Raw genomic sequence first — 19,501 nt, 5'->3', positions numbered from 1 at the left:
GGCCAGTTTTATTGCTTCTTTAATCAGCATAACAGTTTGCGGCTGTGCTAACATAATTGCAAAAGAGTTTTCTAATAATCAATTAGCCTTTCAAAATGATAAACTGGGATTAGCTAACACAATGTGACAGTGGAACACAGGAGTGATGGTTGCTGATAATGGACCTCTGTACACCTATGTAGATATTCCATTACAAATCTGCCGTTTCCAGCTAAAATAGTCATTTACAACATTAACAATGTCTACACTGTATTTCTGATCAATTTGATGTTATTTAAATGGACCAAAAATGTGCTTTTCTTTATAAAACAAGGAGATTTCTAAGTGACCCCAAACTTTTGAACGGTAGTGTATATCCAATGCAAAAAAACATCTACATTTAAATGGTATTAATGTTAATTTCCATATATTTCCCATATATTCCCGTTAATTCCCACGGAAAGTTTCCACCTCTGAATATTCCCCAAAATATGAATCCCTCGTCGAGGCACGAATCTGGGGAAGGGTACCAAAAATGTCTTAAATGGAAGATGTTTGGAACCACCAAGACTCTTACTAGAGCTGGCCACCCGGCCAAACTGAGCAAGACTCTGGTCTGATGAAACCAAGATTGAACTCTTTGACCTGAATGCCAAGCGTCATGTCTGGAGGAAACCTGGCACAATCCCTACGGTGAAGCATAGTGGTGGCAGCATCATGCTGTTGGGATGTTTTTCAGCGGAAGGGACTTGGATGATCGAGGGAAAGATGAACGTAGCAAAGTACAGAGAGATCCTTGATGATCTGCTCCAGAGCGCTCAGGACCTCAGACTGGGGCGAAGGTTCACCTTCCAACAGGACAATGACCCTAAGCATACAGCCAAGACAATGCAGGAGTGGCTTCGGGACAAGTCTCTGAATGTCCTTGAGTGGCCCAGCCAGAGCCCGGTCGAACATCTCTGGAGAGACCTGAAAATAGCTGTGCAGTGACGCTCCCCATCAAACCTGGCAGAGGTTGAGAGGATCTGCAGAGAAGAATGGGAGAAACTCCCCATATACAGGTGTGCCAAGCTTGTAGAATCATACTCAAGAAGACTTGAGGCTGTAATCGCTGCCAAAGGTACTTCAACAAAATACTGAGTCTGAATGCTTTTGTAAATGTGATATTTCAATTACAGTGGGGCCAAAAAGTATTTAGTCAGCCACCAATTGTGCAAGTTCTCCCACTTAAAAAGATGAGAGGCCTGTCATAGGTACACTTCAACTATGACAGACAAAATGAGAAAAGAAAATCCAGAAAATCACATTGTAGGATTTTTAATGAATTTATTTGCAAATTATGGTGGAAAATTAAGTATTTGGTCAATAAAAGTTTATCTCAATACTTTGTTATATACCCTTTGTTGGCAATGACACAGGTCAAACGTTTTCTGTAAGTCTTCACAAGGTTTTCACACACTGTTGCTGGTATTTTGGCCCATTCCAAGATTTTCAATGGGTTGAGATCTGGAAACTGGCTAGGCCACTCCAGGACCTTGAAATGCTTCTTACGAAGCCACTCCTTCGTTGCCCGGGTGGTGTGTTTGGGATCATTGTCATGCTGAAAGACCCAGCCACGTTTCATCTTCAATGCCCTTGCTGATGGAAGGAGGTTTTCACTCAAAATCTCACGATACATGGCCCCATTCATTCTTTCCTTTACACGGATCAGTCGTCCTGGACCCTTTGCAGAAAAACGGCCCCAAAGCATGATGTTTCCACCCCCATGCTTCACAGTAGGTATGGTGTTCTTTGGATGCAACTCAGCATTCTTTGTCCTCCAAACACGACGATATTTTGGTTTCATCTGACCATATGACATTCTCCCAATCCTCTTCTGGATCATCCAAATGCTCTCTAGCAAACTTCAGACGGGCCTGGACATGTACTGGCTTAAGCAGGGGGACACGTCTGGCACTGCAGGATTTGAGTCCCTGGCGGCGTAGTGTGTTACTGATGGTAGGCTTTGTTACTTTGGTCCCAGCTCTCTGCAGGTCATTCACTAGGTCCCCCCGTGTGGTTCTGGGATTTTTGCTCACCGTTCTTGTGATCATTTTGACCCCACAGGGTGAGATCTTGCGTGGAGCCCCAGATCGAGGGAGATTATCAGTGGTCTTGTATGTTTTCCATTTCCTAATAATTGCTCCCACAGTTGATTTCTTCAAACCAAGCTGCTTACCTATTGCAGATTCAGTCTTCCCAGCCTGGTGCAGGTCTACAATTCTGTTTCTGGTGTCCTTTGACAGCTCTTTGGTCTTGGCCATAGTGGAGTTTGGAGTGTGACTGTTTGAGGTTGTGGACAGGTGTCTTTTATACTGATAACAAGTTCAATCAGGTGCCATTAATACAAGTAACGAGAGGAGGACAGAGGAGCCTCTTAAAGAAGAAGTTACAGGTCTGTGAGAGCCAGAAATCTTGCTTGTTTGTAGGTGACCAAATACTTATTTTCCACCATAATTTGCAAATAAATTCATAAAAAATCCTACAATGTGATTTTCTGGATTTTTTTTCTCATTTTGTCTGTCATAGTTGACGTGTACCTATGATGAAAATTACAGGCCTCTCTCATCTTTTTAAGTGGGAGAACTTGCACAATTGGTGGCTGACTAAATACTTTTTTGCCCCACTGTATTTATTTTCAATAAATTAGCAAAAATGTCTAAAAACCTTTGTCATTATGGGGTATTGTGTGTAGATGGGGGGGGGGGGGGGGGGGGCTGTAACAATCTTACAGGAACACTGTATATATACTGAGGTAAATAATGATTCTGGATTTGCAATGGTTACTTGAAGGGACCGCATCCCATAATAATAGGCCACACCAACGACCAACCACTAAAATGACCAAAGGGGTAGAATAGAAGAACTTGAAGCCCCAGCCATTGTCCTCTCCGTGACCCTGTGACCAGTCTGGATACCGCGGTGATGATGACCTTGTATCGACAGATGACCCTGCACCCTGAAGCTCCAAGACTGGGCTTGGATGGGACCCCCTGTCCCCATCACACAGTATAGGCTTGGCCAGCATGGCTGCCAGTAATGGAGCCACAGATGGAAGGACAGACATCTCAACATGCCTTCTTGTAGATTATTGATGCCCTGGCACTAAAATTACTTCCCTCCATCTGTTTCATCTAGATGAAGTTTTTAGATCGACATGGACAATGACAAGATGAAAGATTTAATTCTTCCGATTTCTCCTGACCAATTTGACCCTATACCATTTTGTGTTCTGGAACGTCAGAGACAGTCGCTAGCCTGGCATGTATTGTTTTATCCAATGCATCCTGCCGCTCTGTTACTTTCCTGCTCGCAGGCCAGCCTCATCTGAAATGGCAATGTGGGGTAGATAGTACATGTACAATATGGCTATGTTTGTTATAGAGCAAGGTGCTGCCAGCCCCACATGAAGAAATACTATAGTTTACTATAGTATAAATACTGTAGTATTACAGTGTTTATGCGGACATTACTGTAGTATTCAAGTTTTTTTTTCTTCTGATATGACTAGTATACTGTAGTATTTTCACTGTACACTGAGTGGACAAAACATTAGAAACACCTGCTCTTTCCATGACATTGACTGACCAGGTGAAAGCTATGATCTCTTATTGATGTCACTTGTTAAATCCACTTCAATCAGTGTAGATGAAGGGGAGAAGACAGGTTAAAGAAGGATTTTTAAGCCTTGAGACAATTGAGACATGGATTGTGTATTTGTGCTATTCAGAGGGTGAATGGGCAAGACAAAATATTTAAGTGCCTTTGAACAGGGTATGGTAGTAGGTGCCAGGTGCACTGGTTTGAGTGTGTCAAGAACTGCAAAGTTGCTGGGTTTTTCACGCTCAACAGTTTCCCGTGTGTATCAAGAAAGTTCCACCACCCAAAGGACATCCAGTCAACTTGACACAACTGTGGGAAGCATTGGAGTCAACATGGGCCGGCATCCCGGTGGAACGCTTTCGACTCCTTGTAGAATCCATGCCCCGACGAATTGAAGCTGCCCTGAGGGCAAAAGTGGGTACAACTCAATATGAGGAAGGTGTTCCTAATGTTTTGTACACTCAGTACATCATTTTTGTTTTGTTGGATATATTACTGTAGAATAATATAGTATTTACAGTTTACTATAGTATAAATACTGTAGTTAAAAAACAAAATATAGTATTTACTCTAGTGTTTTGTTTTATTATCTTAGACATTGAAGTGGGGTCTTTTTGTTTTTTTCTCTGTTCAATCAAAAGCAATAGTCAAATTCAATATTAAGTTTCAAATCAATCAACAGTCAAAAATAAACAAATCAAATTCTAACACATTAAACCGCCTAACAAACATTCTAACACATTAAACCGTCCACATCACCAACAAACTAACATGGTCCAAGCACACCAAGACGGTCGTGAAGAGGGCATGACAAAACCTATTCCCAGGAGACTGAAAAGATTTGGCATGGGTCCTCAGATCCTCAAAAGGATCTACAGCTGCACCACCGAGAGCATCCTGACTAGTTGCATCACTCCCTGGTATGGCAACTACTCGGTCTCCGACGTCAAGGCACTATAGAGGGTAGTGTGTACATCCCAGTACATCACTGGGGCCAAGCTTCCTGCCATACAGGACCTCTATACTAGACGGTGTCAGAGGAAGGCCCTAACAATTGTCAAAGACTCCAGCCACACTACTCTGTTGTTATCTATGCATAGTCACTTTAATAACTCTACCTACATGTACATATTACCTCAACTAACCGGTGCCCCCGCACATTGACTCTGTACCGGTGCCCCTGTATTTCGCAACAAAGCATCCTTCACTCATGCTGCCAAACATACCCTCGTAAAACTGACCATCCTACCGATCCTGGACTTCGGCGATGTCATTTACAAAATAGCCTCCAATACCCTACTCAATAAACTGGATGCAGTCTATCACAGTGCCATCCGTTTTGTCACCAAAGCCCCATATACTACCCACCACTGCGACCTGTACGCTCTCGTTGGCTGGCCCTCGCTTCATACTCGTTGCCAAACCCACTGGCTCCAGGTCATCTACAAGACCCTGCTAGGTAAAGTCCCCCCTTATCTCCGCTCACTGGTCACCATAGCAGCACGCGCTCCAGCAGGTATATCTCTCTGGTCACCCCCAAAGCCAATTCCTCCTTTGGCCGTCTCTCCTTCCAGTTCTCTGCTGCCAATGACTGGAACGAACTACAAAAATCTCTGAAACTGGAAACACTTATCTCCCTCACTAGCTTTAAGCACCAGCTGTCAGAGCAGCTCACAGATCACTGCACCTGTACATAGCCCATCTATAATTTAGCCCAAACAACTACCTCTTCCCCTACTGTATTTATTTATTTTGTTCCTTTGCACCCCATTATTTCTATTTCTACTTTACACTTTCTTCCACTACAAATCTACCATTCCAGTGTTTTACTTGCTATATTGTATTTACTTTGCCACCATGGCCTTTTTTGCCTTTACCTCCCTTATCTCACCTCATTTGCTCACATTGTATATAGACTTAATTTTCTATTGGATTATTGACTGTATGTTTGTTTTACTCCATGTGTAACTCTGTGTTGTTGTATGTGTCGAACTGCTTTGCTTTATCTTGGCCAGGTCGCAATTGTAAATGAGAACTTGTTCTCAACTAACCTATCTGGTTAAATAAAGGTGAAATAAAAAATAAAAAAATAGTCTCGCTATTGTTATTTTACTGCTGCTCTTTAATTACTTGTTACTTTTATTTATTATTCTTATCCATATTTTTTTTTAACTGCATTGTTGGTTAGGGGCTCGTAAGTAAGCATTTCACTGTAAGGTCTGTATTCGGCTCATGTGACTAATACAATTTGATTTGATTTGAAATCATCAACACAACATAGGTTACTGTCATCCTAGAAGGAAAAAGCAATGAATCACCATCAAAGCAACAAAAAAAAACTTCAAAGCAAAATAAGAAAATCAGTAAGATAAGTATCGCTTTCACTGTTCGTGTTTCTGTTTCTCTCTTCAAAGTCTGTTGAGGAATGAATCTTGTATGAGTTTGGTGGAGTGGTTGACGGTGTGTCTGTGTCCTTGTGTAGGGGGAGCGGATGGGTTCTGGGCTGGCAGTGGTTGGATGGAGGTGGCAGTTGTGGTGTCTGCTCCTGTGTCCAGGGCTGTTACTGGGACTGGAACTGGGAAACAGGAACCGGGGCTGGATGCTGGGTCGGAATCTGGGTCTGTAGAGGGGAGGAAGGGAAACCTGAGAAGAAAGCAGGCACATAAGGGAGCAAGACCATAAGGTCTGGGCTGGCACTTCCCTTAGGCCCTCTCTCCTTAAGGAAAATCACTGGACATACACTAAAAGAGCACATTTTCCATAAGCTGTAGTAAGTAAGTAAAGAGAATTGGGGCTTGTAGGGATAGCTCAGGGCTTCCACCCCTCTTCTCAGTGTGTCTGTCCAGTCAAGGGTGAGGTTTGCCAAGGGACAAGGGGGCTTGATTTTAATTATAACAAACTTCATTGTATCATAAAGAAGAAAAATATAGATAAAAAAAAGAGGGAGGGGTTAGGTAGGGGATACAGACCCGATTTCGGGTAAGGGTTTAGTTTTAGGGTGTAGGGTTGAGAATAGGAAGTGGTTCGGGGAGGGATTTAATATCTTTATTAGAAGAAAAGAAAATTGGGGATGGAAACTTGCTCTTCAGGTTGCTGGAAAGGCCTGGTGCTTTATGATTGGGAGTAGTTAGTTGAGATGATTATACACAGGGCTTCTCCAGAGCAGCAACACACTGGGCACATGGCGGTTTGGATCGCAGGTAAGTAGTTTGGGATGTATAGGTATTCCTGTTTAAGGCTTTTCTGCATGTTTTTGTTTTTATAATAGGTCACTGCAAGTAAGTACACACGTTTTAAATGGCTGTAGGGGACACAATACATGGTCTATACTTGGGATATAGGTTTCTCACTCATGGATGGCACATATTGGGATATGGGGGACGGGAATGGCCGGGGTATATGCAAATTAAAACTTGGGCATATCAATACAGTGTGTAGTGTAGCCTTCTACAGTTTATCCACAGAATTCTATAGTAAGTACTACCTAGAGTACACATGATCGAGGGATACTACAGTCCTGTAATATACAGTAGTATTCTACAGTATACTACATTATATAGTAAGTCAGGGCTCCAGACTAACCTTTTCCCCTGCTGAAAGGTTTTGATGGTACCAGCCAATGAGTTGGACCCAAAGTTTTGCCAAGGCATCCCACAATAGGAAAAAAATTATCTTATAAAATCATTCACATAGCAAATCAGCAGGAATGCATAATTCAACATTTTTATGTGCAACCTAAACCAGATTGTCCTGAATTTTGGATTGACAAGTAGACTGTTGTTGCTATATCAAAATAGGACTCCAGAATTTCACTCTTTTGCAGTTCCTCAGCGGGGTCAGTTACTCTCTGCTTTCCTCATGTCAAAATAAGTCCCCCACAAGTTCTTGCTTTTTTGTTGTTGCAGGTAAGCGGAGAGGAAGTAGGTCTACAACAGACCCACGTTTGGAAAGCCTGTTTAAATGACATTCTATTAATGTTTTCAATTCTCAATTTCCCCCACACATAAGGACCAACCCTTTCAGCGTTGCTAAAAGCAGCTAGCTTCTTGGTAGCTAGTTATGAGGTTGTAGAATTGGAAACTTTTCTGGGCTAGCTAGTGCCAACTTCACAAAATTGCTTAGGGGCTAGTAGTATTACAGAGGAACAACTATCAAGGCGAGACCCAAATGCAGACGCAGGAGGCAGATGGTTGGAGTCTTACAATGTTTATTAATCCAATAGGGGAAGGCAAGAGAATGGTCGAAGACAGGTAAAAAGGTCAAAACCAGTTCAGAGTCCAGTTGCTACAGAGTGGCAGACAGGCTCGCGGTCAAGGCAGGCAGAATGGTCTGGCAGGCAGGTATAAAGTCCAGAAACAGGCAAGGGTCAAAACCGGGAGGACTAGAGAAAGGAGAATAGCAAAAAGCAGGAGAACAGGAAAACCGCTGGTTGACTTGGAAACATACAAGACGAACTGGCACAGAGAGACAGGAAACACAGGGATAAATACACTGGGGAAAATAAGTGACACCTGGAGGGGGTGGAGACAATCACAAGGACAGGTGAAACAGATCAGGGCATGACAAACAAAGTAAAAAAAAAACTGAGGGGATCCTATGGGCATGAGACCTCTGCTCTTAAAGGTCCAATGAAGCCATTTTTTACCTGAATATAAAATCATTTCTGGGTAACTTACAGGGATTGTTTTAAATTAAATTGGTAAATAAGAAACAAAAAATAGCTCCTTAGGAAAGAGCAATTTCACAAGCAAGAATTTTGCTTAGGACTGTCTGGGAGTAGTCTGAGTGGGGAGGGGAAAACAAAAAAACTAGTTCTTATTGGAACAGAAGTTTAGAACTCTTTCTTATTGGTCTATTACCTAATCATGTCACCAGGTAGGCCAAACTCTGTCCCACCAAAACAGGCAAACATTTCAGGCAGTCTTTTCAAACAGCTCTTACACTAAAATGGCATTGTCATCATTTTCACAATTCTACAGTATTATTCCAGCCTCGTCGTGTGGAAATATATATAAAACACAGGAGAATCACATTTTTGACTGCACTCAGCCTTTACAGGTCTAAAGGTCCCTGATATTTGCCCCTCGTTCCTCTTGCCTCAGCCCCCACCTCCTACATCAACTGATCTGCTGTATTATTCCGGGATAAGTGATTACTTTTTGAGACGATGTTGAGGATTTACAATTCATTACCACTGTGGACGAGCAAACCAGAGAGGGGATCAGGAAGCTGCACTGATGTGACACCTGGTCTTATAGACTGCTGAGACTGATGAGATCAAGGGTGTATCTCTCTCAAAGGGTTATATCCTGACCCCTGGAAGCTTGTGGGCGTTATGGCTCAGAGAAGTTCTTTCTCTCGGATAACAATCTGAAAAGCTTTTGAGCAGCCTCATTGCACAAAGCTAGAGGTACAATAGTATTGTTTACACTGAAATGCAGTTCTACTTGACAGCCAAAAGAGATAGTCAGACTATTTCAAGTGTATTGTCTTGCTTTCTGTTTTGATGGGGGAAGCGCTGGCATCAGATTCCACATGGTCAAAAGATAAGCAGTGTGTCTCTGTATGGGGAAAGTGAGATGCCCCATGAGATGGGACAGTATCATGGCACTTCAGACAGAAGATGCCTCTTTCTTCAACCACAGGAAGAAAAGCTCCATTCAAATAAAAGCCATGGGCCACAGGTCTTCATGCTTGCAGCTATTTTTATATTTACAGGAACATAGGTGTAACATGATCTGACTGTGAAAAGTATGGTATATCCAAGTGTGCAGGTTGTGACTAAGAGGGAATTAGCCATTCAACAGAACACCTTGTATTCCGTCATGACTCACGGCTCATGGTAAAAATACACTCTCTGTGCATTAGTGCAATAGTGTGCTTTCTTCATGGAAGAGAAACGATTTTGGGTGTTCATCTAATCACATTAGTCTATTAACCGTAGCCTACCCTCGTTGGTTAATACAACTACGCTGAACAAAAATAGAAATGCAACATGTAAAGTGCTTGTCCCATGTTTCATGGGCTTAAATAAAATGGGTTTACATCCCTGTTAGTGAGCATTTCTCCTTTGCAAAGATAATCCATACACCTGACAGGTGTAGCATATCAAGAAGCTGATTAAACAGCATGATCATTACACAGGTGCACCTTGTGCTGGGGACAATAAAAGTGCACACAACACAATGCCACAATGCCACAATGTCTCAAGTTTTGAGGCAGCGTGCAATTAGCATGTTGACTGCAGGAATGTCCACCAGAGCTGTTGCCAGAGAATTTAATGTTAATGTCTCTAGCATAAGCTGCCTCCACCGTTGTTTTAGAGAATTTGGCAGCACGTCCAACCGGTCTCACAACCACAGACCCCGTGTAACCACGCCAGCCCAGGACCTCCACATCCGGCTTCTTCACCTGCGGGATCGTCTGAGACCAGCCACCCGGACAGCTGATGAAACTGTGGATTTGCACAACCGAAGAATTTCTTCACAAACTGTAAGAAACCATCTCAGGGAAGCATATCTGCATGCTCGTCGTCCTCACCAGGGTCTTGACCTGACTTCAGTTCGGCGTTGCAAATGCTCACCTTCGATGGCCATTGGGACCCTGGTGAAGTGTGCTCTTCACGGATGAATCCTGGTTTCAACTGTCCCGGGCAGACGGCGTCGTGTGGGCAAATGGTTTGCTGATGTCAACGTTGTGAACAGAGTGCCTCATGGTGGAGGTGGGGTTATGATATTGGCAGGCATAAGCTACGGACAACGAACACAATTGCATTTTACGGATGGTAATTTGAATGCACAAATATACCGTGATGAGATCCTGAGGTCCATTGTCGTGCCGTTCATCCGCTGCCGTCAGCTCATGTTTCAGCATGCTAATGCACAGCCCCATGTCGCAAGGATCTGTACACAATTCCTGGAAGCTGAAAATGTCTCAATTCTTCCATGGCCTTCATACTCACCAGACATGTCACCCATTGAGCATGTTTGGTTTGCTCTGGATCGCCGTATACGATAGCGTGTTCCAGTTCCCACCAATATCCAGCAACTTCGCACAGCTATTGAAGAGGAGTGGGACAACATTCCACAGGCCACAATCAACTCTAGCGAAGGAGATTTGTTCCATTGCATGATTTGTTCCAACAGATGTCACACCATTTGAAAACACAGATTTTCTGATCCTCGCCCCTACCTTTATTTTAAGGTATCTGTGACCAACAGATGCACATCTGTATTCCTAGTCATGTAAAATCCATAGATTAGGGCCTAATGAATTTATTTCAATTGACTGATTTCCTTATACTGTATGAACTGTAACTCAATAAAATCTTTGAAAGTGTTGCATGTTGTGTTTGTATTGTGGTTCAGTGTATTTTAGAGTAATGCCCTGTTCTTTGCGTAGCATGGTATTCAATTAAAACGAAGACAACTGCCAATGGGACAGTGAGATAAATAAAGAGTTGGCGTTGAGCCGCCTGGGGCCGTTTTGTGATAGATAGCCTGGTACTCTTTTGGAAGTGTATAGCTACAGATGTATGATTTTAATTTGAGCCAGTTTGCTACAACAATAAAGTAATCCTAAAGCAACAGGAAATGTGAATTATGAGTATTATAATCAGGCCTAATGGACATTTGTTGTACTGGTTACATTTTTCATTAGGGCAAATCAAGTCTGACATTTTAAAGTGAATATTACAAACTTTAGAAGCCTTTTTAAACCTCGAATGCACTATCAATTTGTATTTCCTTCTGTGCAGGAACATTCTCAGCAGCAAAAGAGTGATCAAATTAAGAGCCTACATATGTAGAGCTGCAAGCGAGAGCAGGAGAAACTGAAATCTGCAGGCGACTGATATTTATTGCCCATGTTTGCACTGACAAGGTGTGAGTGGGAGATCCAGAACAACTCTCCCCCAGCCCCTTGAAATTACTCGTCCGGCGCCACCAACTCAGCAAGCGCTACCATGGTAGTTGAGAGCGGCAACTTAAATTTTAGCACCGAGGACAGCTCGGGGACGAACCTCAGCGCGAATGACAGTGTCCGCGACACTCTCATGTCCAGGGAGCAGTCCGAACTCAGCAGGACAGGGCACACAGTGGTAGCCGTGTTTCTCGGTGTCATTTTCCTGTTAGGATTCCTCAGCAACTTATTCGTCCTTCTCGTCTTTGCGCGGTTTCAGGTGTTGAGGACGCCCATCAACCTCATCCTGCTCAACATCTGTGTGAGCGACATGCTGGTGTGTATCTTCGGAACTCCCTTCAGTTTTGCCGCGAGCCTCTATGGCAGATGGCTCATCGGAGCCCACGGGTGCAAATGGTACGGTTTCGCCAACTCGCTTTTCGGTGAGTTGACTTGATGATCTGTAAGCTTCCTATCCTATTCATAATGGTAACGTTTCAGAGAGACTGGAATCCGAGGGAGAAAAGTACATCATCTCATGATTCAACAGGTCCCCTCACGCCATGCTCTCTGTCCTGTGTGAGAGATGCTACATGTAGTCGTGAATGTGATGGGTGATGAATTAACATAACAGTAAATACGCAACGAACAGTGTTGATCTTCGAGACACACCACAGTCAGTTTGACTGGTAAAGAGACATACTGTATTTTGGGTCAAACGTTCGCCAGTCGAACCAGTCTTTCTTGATACATGTTTGTATTTGTTTGTTATGTAGGCCTAAGCTTACACTGTATTTTGTCCATAGCTCAACAATATACCAACTGTCACCTTGGTTAAGGCGCCTGCTAACCGTTAGAATCATACCAACATGTTACTTAGCAGACTGGATTTTTTGCCACAGCGGAAATGATCAACATTGTGCTCTTGTGCATGCTCTGCATGCCTTTCATACCAAGTGGAGTAACCTGGGCTCGTTCAGGACTTAAAATTCTGACATCTGGAGACAGAGTGTAATTTATATTACAGGTTTTAGAGCGCAAGGGTATGAGTTAAGGACTGCAATGTGAAAACGTTTACTTCCTCTATGCTCAAGCATGTGAATGTGTGTGCCACATGCATTGCAATGGCCAATTAGTAATGTACTCCGTGTAAACATTCTGGACAGTTTATTGCATAACCTTTACGTTTGATGAAGTCCCCAGCAAGAATGTAGCATTATGCTCACCACAGCTACAACTCTACCTCCATCCATTTCTCTGTGCAGGCATCGTTTCTCTAGTATCCCTGGCAATCCTCTCCTACGAGCGCTACTCCACGATATTGTGTTACACAAAGGCAGACCCGTCTGACTACAAGAAGGCCTGGCTGGCCATCGCGGGCGCCTGGCTCTACTCTTTGGTGTGGACGGTGCCACCTTTCTTTGGCTGGAGCAGCTACGGTCCAGAGGGGCCAGGCACCACGTGCTCAGTGCAGTGGCACCAGCGCTCTTCTCGGAACATCTCCTATGTCACCTGCCTCTTCATCTTCTGCCTCCTGCTTCCCCTGCTGCTCATGGTGTTCTGCTATGGGAAGATCCTCTTTGCCGTCCGTGGGGTGAGTCAGTGTCGTTGGTTAACGCTGTACGGATTATATTGATCGTGGTGAGAATTTTGATGATGATGGTGGGCACCGCTTGCATGTGAAGATGACAATGGCCACAAGTGATAATCATGTCAAGGTTGATTATGTCTCTTCGACTGTTTGTCACGCAAACAACGTCGTTGATGTGCTGAAGGAGTTTTCAAATAGCTTTGCCCCGAGTAAACACCTTCACCCCTCTCTGATGGCAGCATCAGTCTCTCAAAAAGCATATTTCATCTCCCTCTCCAGAGAGCCATCAATCTGCCACGGCCTTGTCCTAGACCGCTCCCAAAAGTCTGCTCAGAGTGCTTCAGCTTGCTGCCTGACCTGTAGAAAACTGATTACGATCAAGGCAGCACAAATACGTTTTTAAAAACGGCCCTTGAATTGCGGCACTTACACTCTCTTTCCTATCATGTCTCTGATGTGTCACTGAAGGGCACACCTCCTAATGTGTTTTGTTAATAATTTTTTTTTTTTAAATAGACTATGTAGCCTTTATGGCTGTGTGATCTTTAGGACTGTGTGATCTTTAGGACTGTGTGATCTTTAGGACTGTGTGATCTTTAGGACTGTGGGATCTTTAGGACTGTGTGATCTTTAGGACTGTGTGATCTTTAGGACTGTGGGATCTTTAGGACTGTGGGATCTTTAGGACTGTGTGATCTTTAGGACTGTGTGATCTTTAGGACTGTGGGATCTTTAGGACTGTGTGATCTTTAGGACTGTGTGATCTTTAGGACTGTGGGATCTTTAGAACTGTGTGATCTTTAGGACTGTGTGATCTTTAGGACTGTGTGACATTTAGGGCTGTGATCTTTAGGACTGTGATCTTTAGGACTGTGTGACCTTTATGGCTGTGTGATCTTTAGGACTGTGTGATCTTTAGGGCTGTGTGATCTTTAGGACTGTGTGATCTTTAGGACTGTGGGATCTTTAGGACTGTGTGATCTTTAGGACTGTGTGATCTTTAGGACTGTGGGATCTTTAGGACTGTGTGATCTTTAGGACTGTGGGATCTTTAGGACTGTGTGATCTTTAGGACTGTGTGATCTTTAGGACTGTGGGATCTTTAGGACTGTGTGATTTTAGGACTGTGTGATCTTTAGGACTGTGTGATCTTTAGGACTGTGTGATCTTTAGGACTGTGGGATCTTTAGGACTGGGTGATCTTTAGGACTGTGTGATCTTTAGGACTGTGGGATCTTTAGGACTGTGTGATCTTTAGGACTGTGGGATCTTTAGGACTGTGTGATCTTTAGGACTGTGTGATCTTTAGGACTGTGTGATCTTTAGGACTGTGGGATCTTTAGAACTGTGTGATCTTTAGGACTGTGTGATCTTTAGGACTGTGTGACATTTAGGGCTGTGATCTTTAGGACTGTGATCTTTAGGACTGTGTGACCTTTATGGCTGTGTGATCTTTAGGACTGTGTGATCTTTAGGGCTGTGTGATCTTTAGGACTGTGTGATCTTTAGGACTGTGGGATCTTTAGGACTGTGTGATCTTTAGGACTGTGTGATCTTTAGGACTGTGTGATCTTTAGGACTGTGGGATCTTTAGGACTGTGGGATCTTTAGGACTGTGTGATCTTTAGGACTGTGGGATCTTTAGGACTGTGTGATCTTTAGGACTGTGTGATCTTTAGGACTGTGTGATCTTTAGGACTGTGGGATCTTTAGGACTGTGTGATCTTTAGGACTGTGTGATCTTTAGGACTGTGTGATCTTTAGGACTGTGGGATCTTTAGGACTGTGTGATCTTTAGGACTGTGTGATCTTTAGGACTGTGGGATCTTTAGGACTGTGGGATCTTTAGGACTGTGGGATCTTTAGGACTGTGTGATCTTTAGGACTGTGTGATCTTTAGGACTGTGGGATCTTTAGGACTGTGTGATCTTTAGGACTGTGGGATCTTTAGGACTGTGTGATCTTTAGGACTGTGTGATCTTTAGGACTGTGTGATCTTTAGGGCTGTGTGATCTTTAGGACTGTGTGATCTTTAGGGCTGTGTGATCTTTAGGACTGTGTGATCTTTAGGACTGTGTGATCTTTAGGACTGTGTGATCTTTAGGACTGTGTGATCACAGCAGAATGAATAGATTCCACATGTTACGGTGAAATATTAAAGACAGAGAAAATAATTGAAAAAGTAGGAAGTGGAAATGTCACAATGTTTGTATAGCAGACCTTAGTTAAATATATTAGCAAGAAATCCTTGAACTACACGTTCAGTCCAATGAAACCATTTGTCATGTTGGGACAGCTGTGAAATTCTAGTGGCCAACATCATTAATGCTCAGTTCTGCCAGCTTGCAGTCCTCACTCTGGAGGCGAGGCAGGCTTGCTAGTCCACCTTTCCACTAGTGCAATAGTGAGACATTTGGGACATAAACAAATGAAAACATAAAGGATGCTTGACTCTCACACATTTTTGTGAAAAAATATATAGAAGGTGAGTAACAGCGGTTGTGGCAATGACACCATGTCTTTCCTCCAGGGGGAAAAAATATACCTAGAGAAGTCAGGTTTACAACAGGCTGTCAGCCTTAACTAAAACATGGCTCATCCACAACACGGTACCCTTTGAGGTGGTGTCCTTCGCCTTGCGGCGGAAGGTTGGGCGGGAGACGGGAAGAGCTGAGGTTGATTGAGATAGCTGCTGACGCAACCTGTCTGAAAGTCGTCCGTCTTGGTGGCCAGAGCTCGTATAGGTCTCATGAATGAATCACCCCGGGGATTATTTGGAATCCAGATTGAATATGTCTATCATTGGTCACTAATGACGACAACCTGTGGTACCGCTGGCTTCCTTGTTTTTATACCACGTGTCACACAGCGGGACCAAGGACAAGACAACATCAGAAGTGTTTTGTAGAAGACGGACTGCCGTAGAGGACATTCTGATGGTAACCGGAATTTCTCAAGGTCCTTCGGAAACCAAACGCTCGGAGGAGCACCCAGATCGCCTGTCCTATATCCTAACATAAACGTATCAGTCTTTGTTCACTCTCCTTTCATTCCGATAGATATTCCCGGTGGCCATTTAGGAACACGTTTTCTTGACGTTGGGCCACAAATGCATGCCCCTTGGGTATGAGTTTGAGCACCAGTTTTGCTACGCTTATACACTGTAGACCTACTGTGGTTTTATGCATTAGGCAGTCTTCAGTACAGCTTGACTTTCTCAGCAAATCCGTAGGACTCAATAATGACTGCGCCGTAGGTGGCTGACAAGTTGGAACGACAGCAGAAATTGACGAGGTTGTTGATTTACCCCCCCATTGTGTTTGATTTCCTCTGTCAGTTGTCAAGGCTTGTTCCACTCCAGTGGGCCGTATATTTGTTGTGGTTCGATTATTAAGATGACAGATGACTTTTCATTCATGTAAACAAGTTGAGATTTCTTTTAGCCAGATTTCTCTGTTTCAGGCACGTTTTCTTATTTGGTGAAAAATGCGACAAAGTTAGTTACCAGGTAGTCTACATCTGAGTTGCTAAATTGTAATTGATGGGGGGTAATATTGTTCCACATCCATCAACAAGAAGCTATCTCCACCCCACTATTCTCATCATTACCTATAGTTTACCATGCAGGGAGAACTATTAGTTATATGCAGCATATCAAATTATTCATGGGTTTCATGGGGAATACTTGTCACGGTTGTAAGGATTGGACCAAAACGCAGCAGGAGTATGTATACTCATCTTTTTATTTGAAGAAAGAGAAACAACTAAAATACGTATACAAAAAAAGAACAAAACAAAACAGTCCTGTCAGGTGCAACAAACACTAAACAAGGAACAACTACCCACAAATCCCATAGAAAAACACCCCCTCTTAAATAGGACCTTCAATTAGAAGCAACTAGGAGCAGCTGCTTCCAATTGAAGGTCAACCCAACAAACACCACATAGAAATAGACATACTAGAACTAACATAGAAATAGACTAACAAAGAAGATAGCCCAACAAACCCCGAAACACTCTAAACAAACACCCCCTGCCACGTCCTGACCAAACTACAATAACAAATAACCCCTTATACTGGTCAGGACGTGACAATACTTGTGCAGAAAAACATTAGAGGTCATGACATCATAATTTCTTAAGTGGGCAAACAGAATATGTATAGACTTCAAGGAGTAAATAAATGATCATATAGTTTTTCCTGCACAACGGGGACTGATGCGCATCTCAGAATCAGTGTTGTTTTCCATCATTTAACCATTCGATTTCAGGTCTCGAGCCTATTCCATGGAGATTTGGCCACCACCTTTCAGCCATTATGAACCATGACCTCTAGCTTCTATGCCTGTTTTTTTTTTAGGTTCAAGCTCCCACCCTATGACTGTCTGTGTAATGGTTATATGATTTCCCTGCGTAAACATTAAATAAGCGTGTTCTATGTGTTCCTTCCCTGATATACTGAAATCACGAGGCAGCCTTTTACACTGCTGTCACTGTAACCTAAACCTGACCACTGAGAACGTTAATGACCCGACGGTACTGAGGCTTTGGTACAGGGTTTCGTAAGGTAACTTGGAATAAAATGTGTTATCTCCTCAGGTGGCCAAAATCAACCAGTCGTCTGCACAGCGGCGGGAGACCCATGTGTTGGTGATGGTTGTCTCCATGGTGTCCTGCTACCTGCTGTGCTGGATGCCCTACGGGGTGGTGGCTCTGCTGGCCACCTTCGGCCAGGTTGGCCTGGTCAGCCCCACCACAAGCATTGTCCCCTCCATCCTTGCCAAAAGTAGCACCTTTCTCAACCCTGTCATATACGGGCTTTTAAATAACCAGGTAACGGCTTATCAACGGGACACTGGACATTTTTCTACTTCTCATTTGATATGGAAACGGGGGAAACCTTTTACTCGTTATTACACATTGATGATGTCATGTGTGCCAGTTCTACAGGTGCTTCCTGGCCTTCGTGAGCTGTGGGTCAGAGCCAGCAGGCAGCCACACCCTCCACACCCTGCCCAGCAGCCGAGTGGTTGGCCCTAATGGCAACTCTCCAGCCCCAGAGGAGCCCGGTACACGCGAGCCTCTGGACGGCAGTGGGACCTCCTCGAAGACTCAGACATGTGGTCAGCAGAGAGCGAAACCTGACCTGGTCCTGGTTGTGCACTACACCCCTTGAGGAACAGAGGTATTTTGGGCCGTGGAGAAAGAGCCCACTCCCCTGCTCATAAGAGCCAAAACACATGATGCCCCACACGGCAAAATATGATATGATAGAGGAAGTTATCTATTCTGCTGCAATCCGGAGATACATAAGTATCTCTCTTTTCGTTAGATGGTGTTATTTGTCACCTGGATGTGTAAATGCTCTGTCGTTTATATCGCAGTCACCTTTTCCTTCACCCTGCGGTTGAATGTGTGCTGTTCGGCCACAAGGTGGCAGCCTGCTGTAACATTGACCTATGTTGGAGTCTGTAGAGATAAAAAAAACATCCATCCCGTCTTAGTAAACCCAGCCCCACATACCACCAGATGTAAAATCTCCCGTATATAATCTTTGTACCAAGCGGTCGGTGAGTTGATGTGTCTGCAGAACTTGACGGCAGTGTTTCCGATGTAGATTACGAGACGACAACCCCCATTGTTCATCATGGGTTCTCTCTCTCACGTGTAACTAGAACCCGGACGCCTTGTTGTGTCCGCATGTTCAAACACAGTACCGTTCCCAACGCTCCCGGTATTCATGTCGAGAATCACCATTCATTTACAAGATGGTTGTCACATTATTATTAAGAGACTCAGATAGGGGGCTCCTGACCTTTTCTTTATCGATGAACATTGTTACACTTTGACATTGGTGTTATCATTGATGTGGTGACCTGTTTAATAAAGATGTTTTACAAAGATGATGTGTAAAAGGAAGATTCGGTGTTATTTGGACCGTCACCCTGCTGAAAGGCTGCCCGCTACATCTCCTTTTCACCACTAGATGGCACTCTGAGTCCCAATAGGCTTTTATCACTTCAATGAACCACACCTCACAATGGAATGCCACGAGCAGAGGTAAACTACTTCTAAGGTCATGGGGCTAGAAGAGTTTCAGCTGTTGTCAGAATTGACTTCTCGTAGCATGTTTAGGAGGACTTACGCAGCAGGTTAGGACAATAAACGTGGCGGGTTAGGAAAGGGTTAGGGTTAGCTAAAATGCCAAAAAGAAAATATACATCTAAAGATCAAGCTGACAAAAGCTGGAATCCCATCTAGACGTGACCCACTTCAAACCCATGTGATTCATGATGTATCCGCCCCCTTTTTTATGTGACAGTCCTGTGAAGTTGATTCTTCCTCTTCTTTCTGCATACAGCTACTGTACCAGGGGGCTTTATAATACAG

The 19,501-nt window shown here is 43.7% G+C and overlaps 1 protein-coding gene across 1 annotated transcript; it reads left to right on the top strand.

The window, feature by feature from the left end:
- The first annotated feature begins 11,503 nt into the window (after positions 1-11,503).
- Positions 11,504-19,030, top strand: LOC115154850 (pinopsin-like). Its single transcript, XM_029701515.1, has 4 exons — positions 11,504-11,963; positions 12,786-13,114; positions 17,711-17,944; positions 18,054-19,030. Exons 1-4 carry the CDS (start codon positions 11,585-11,587, stop codon positions 18,285-18,287), a joined length of 1,176 nt encoding a protein of 391 aa, XP_029557375.1. The 5' UTR covers positions 11,504-11,584; the 3' UTR covers positions 18,288-19,030.
- The last annotated feature ends 471 nt before the right edge of the window (positions 19,031-19,501 follow it).

Source organism: Salmo trutta, chromosome 19 (genome assembly GCF_901001165.1).
Source record: "Salmo trutta chromosome 19, fSalTru1.1, whole genome shotgun sequence".
Taxonomy (NCBI): domain Eukaryota; kingdom Metazoa; phylum Chordata; class Actinopteri; order Salmoniformes; family Salmonidae; genus Salmo; species Salmo trutta.
Note: the sequence above shows the minus strand (reverse complement) of the source record. Positions and strands in the feature narration are given on the sequence as shown.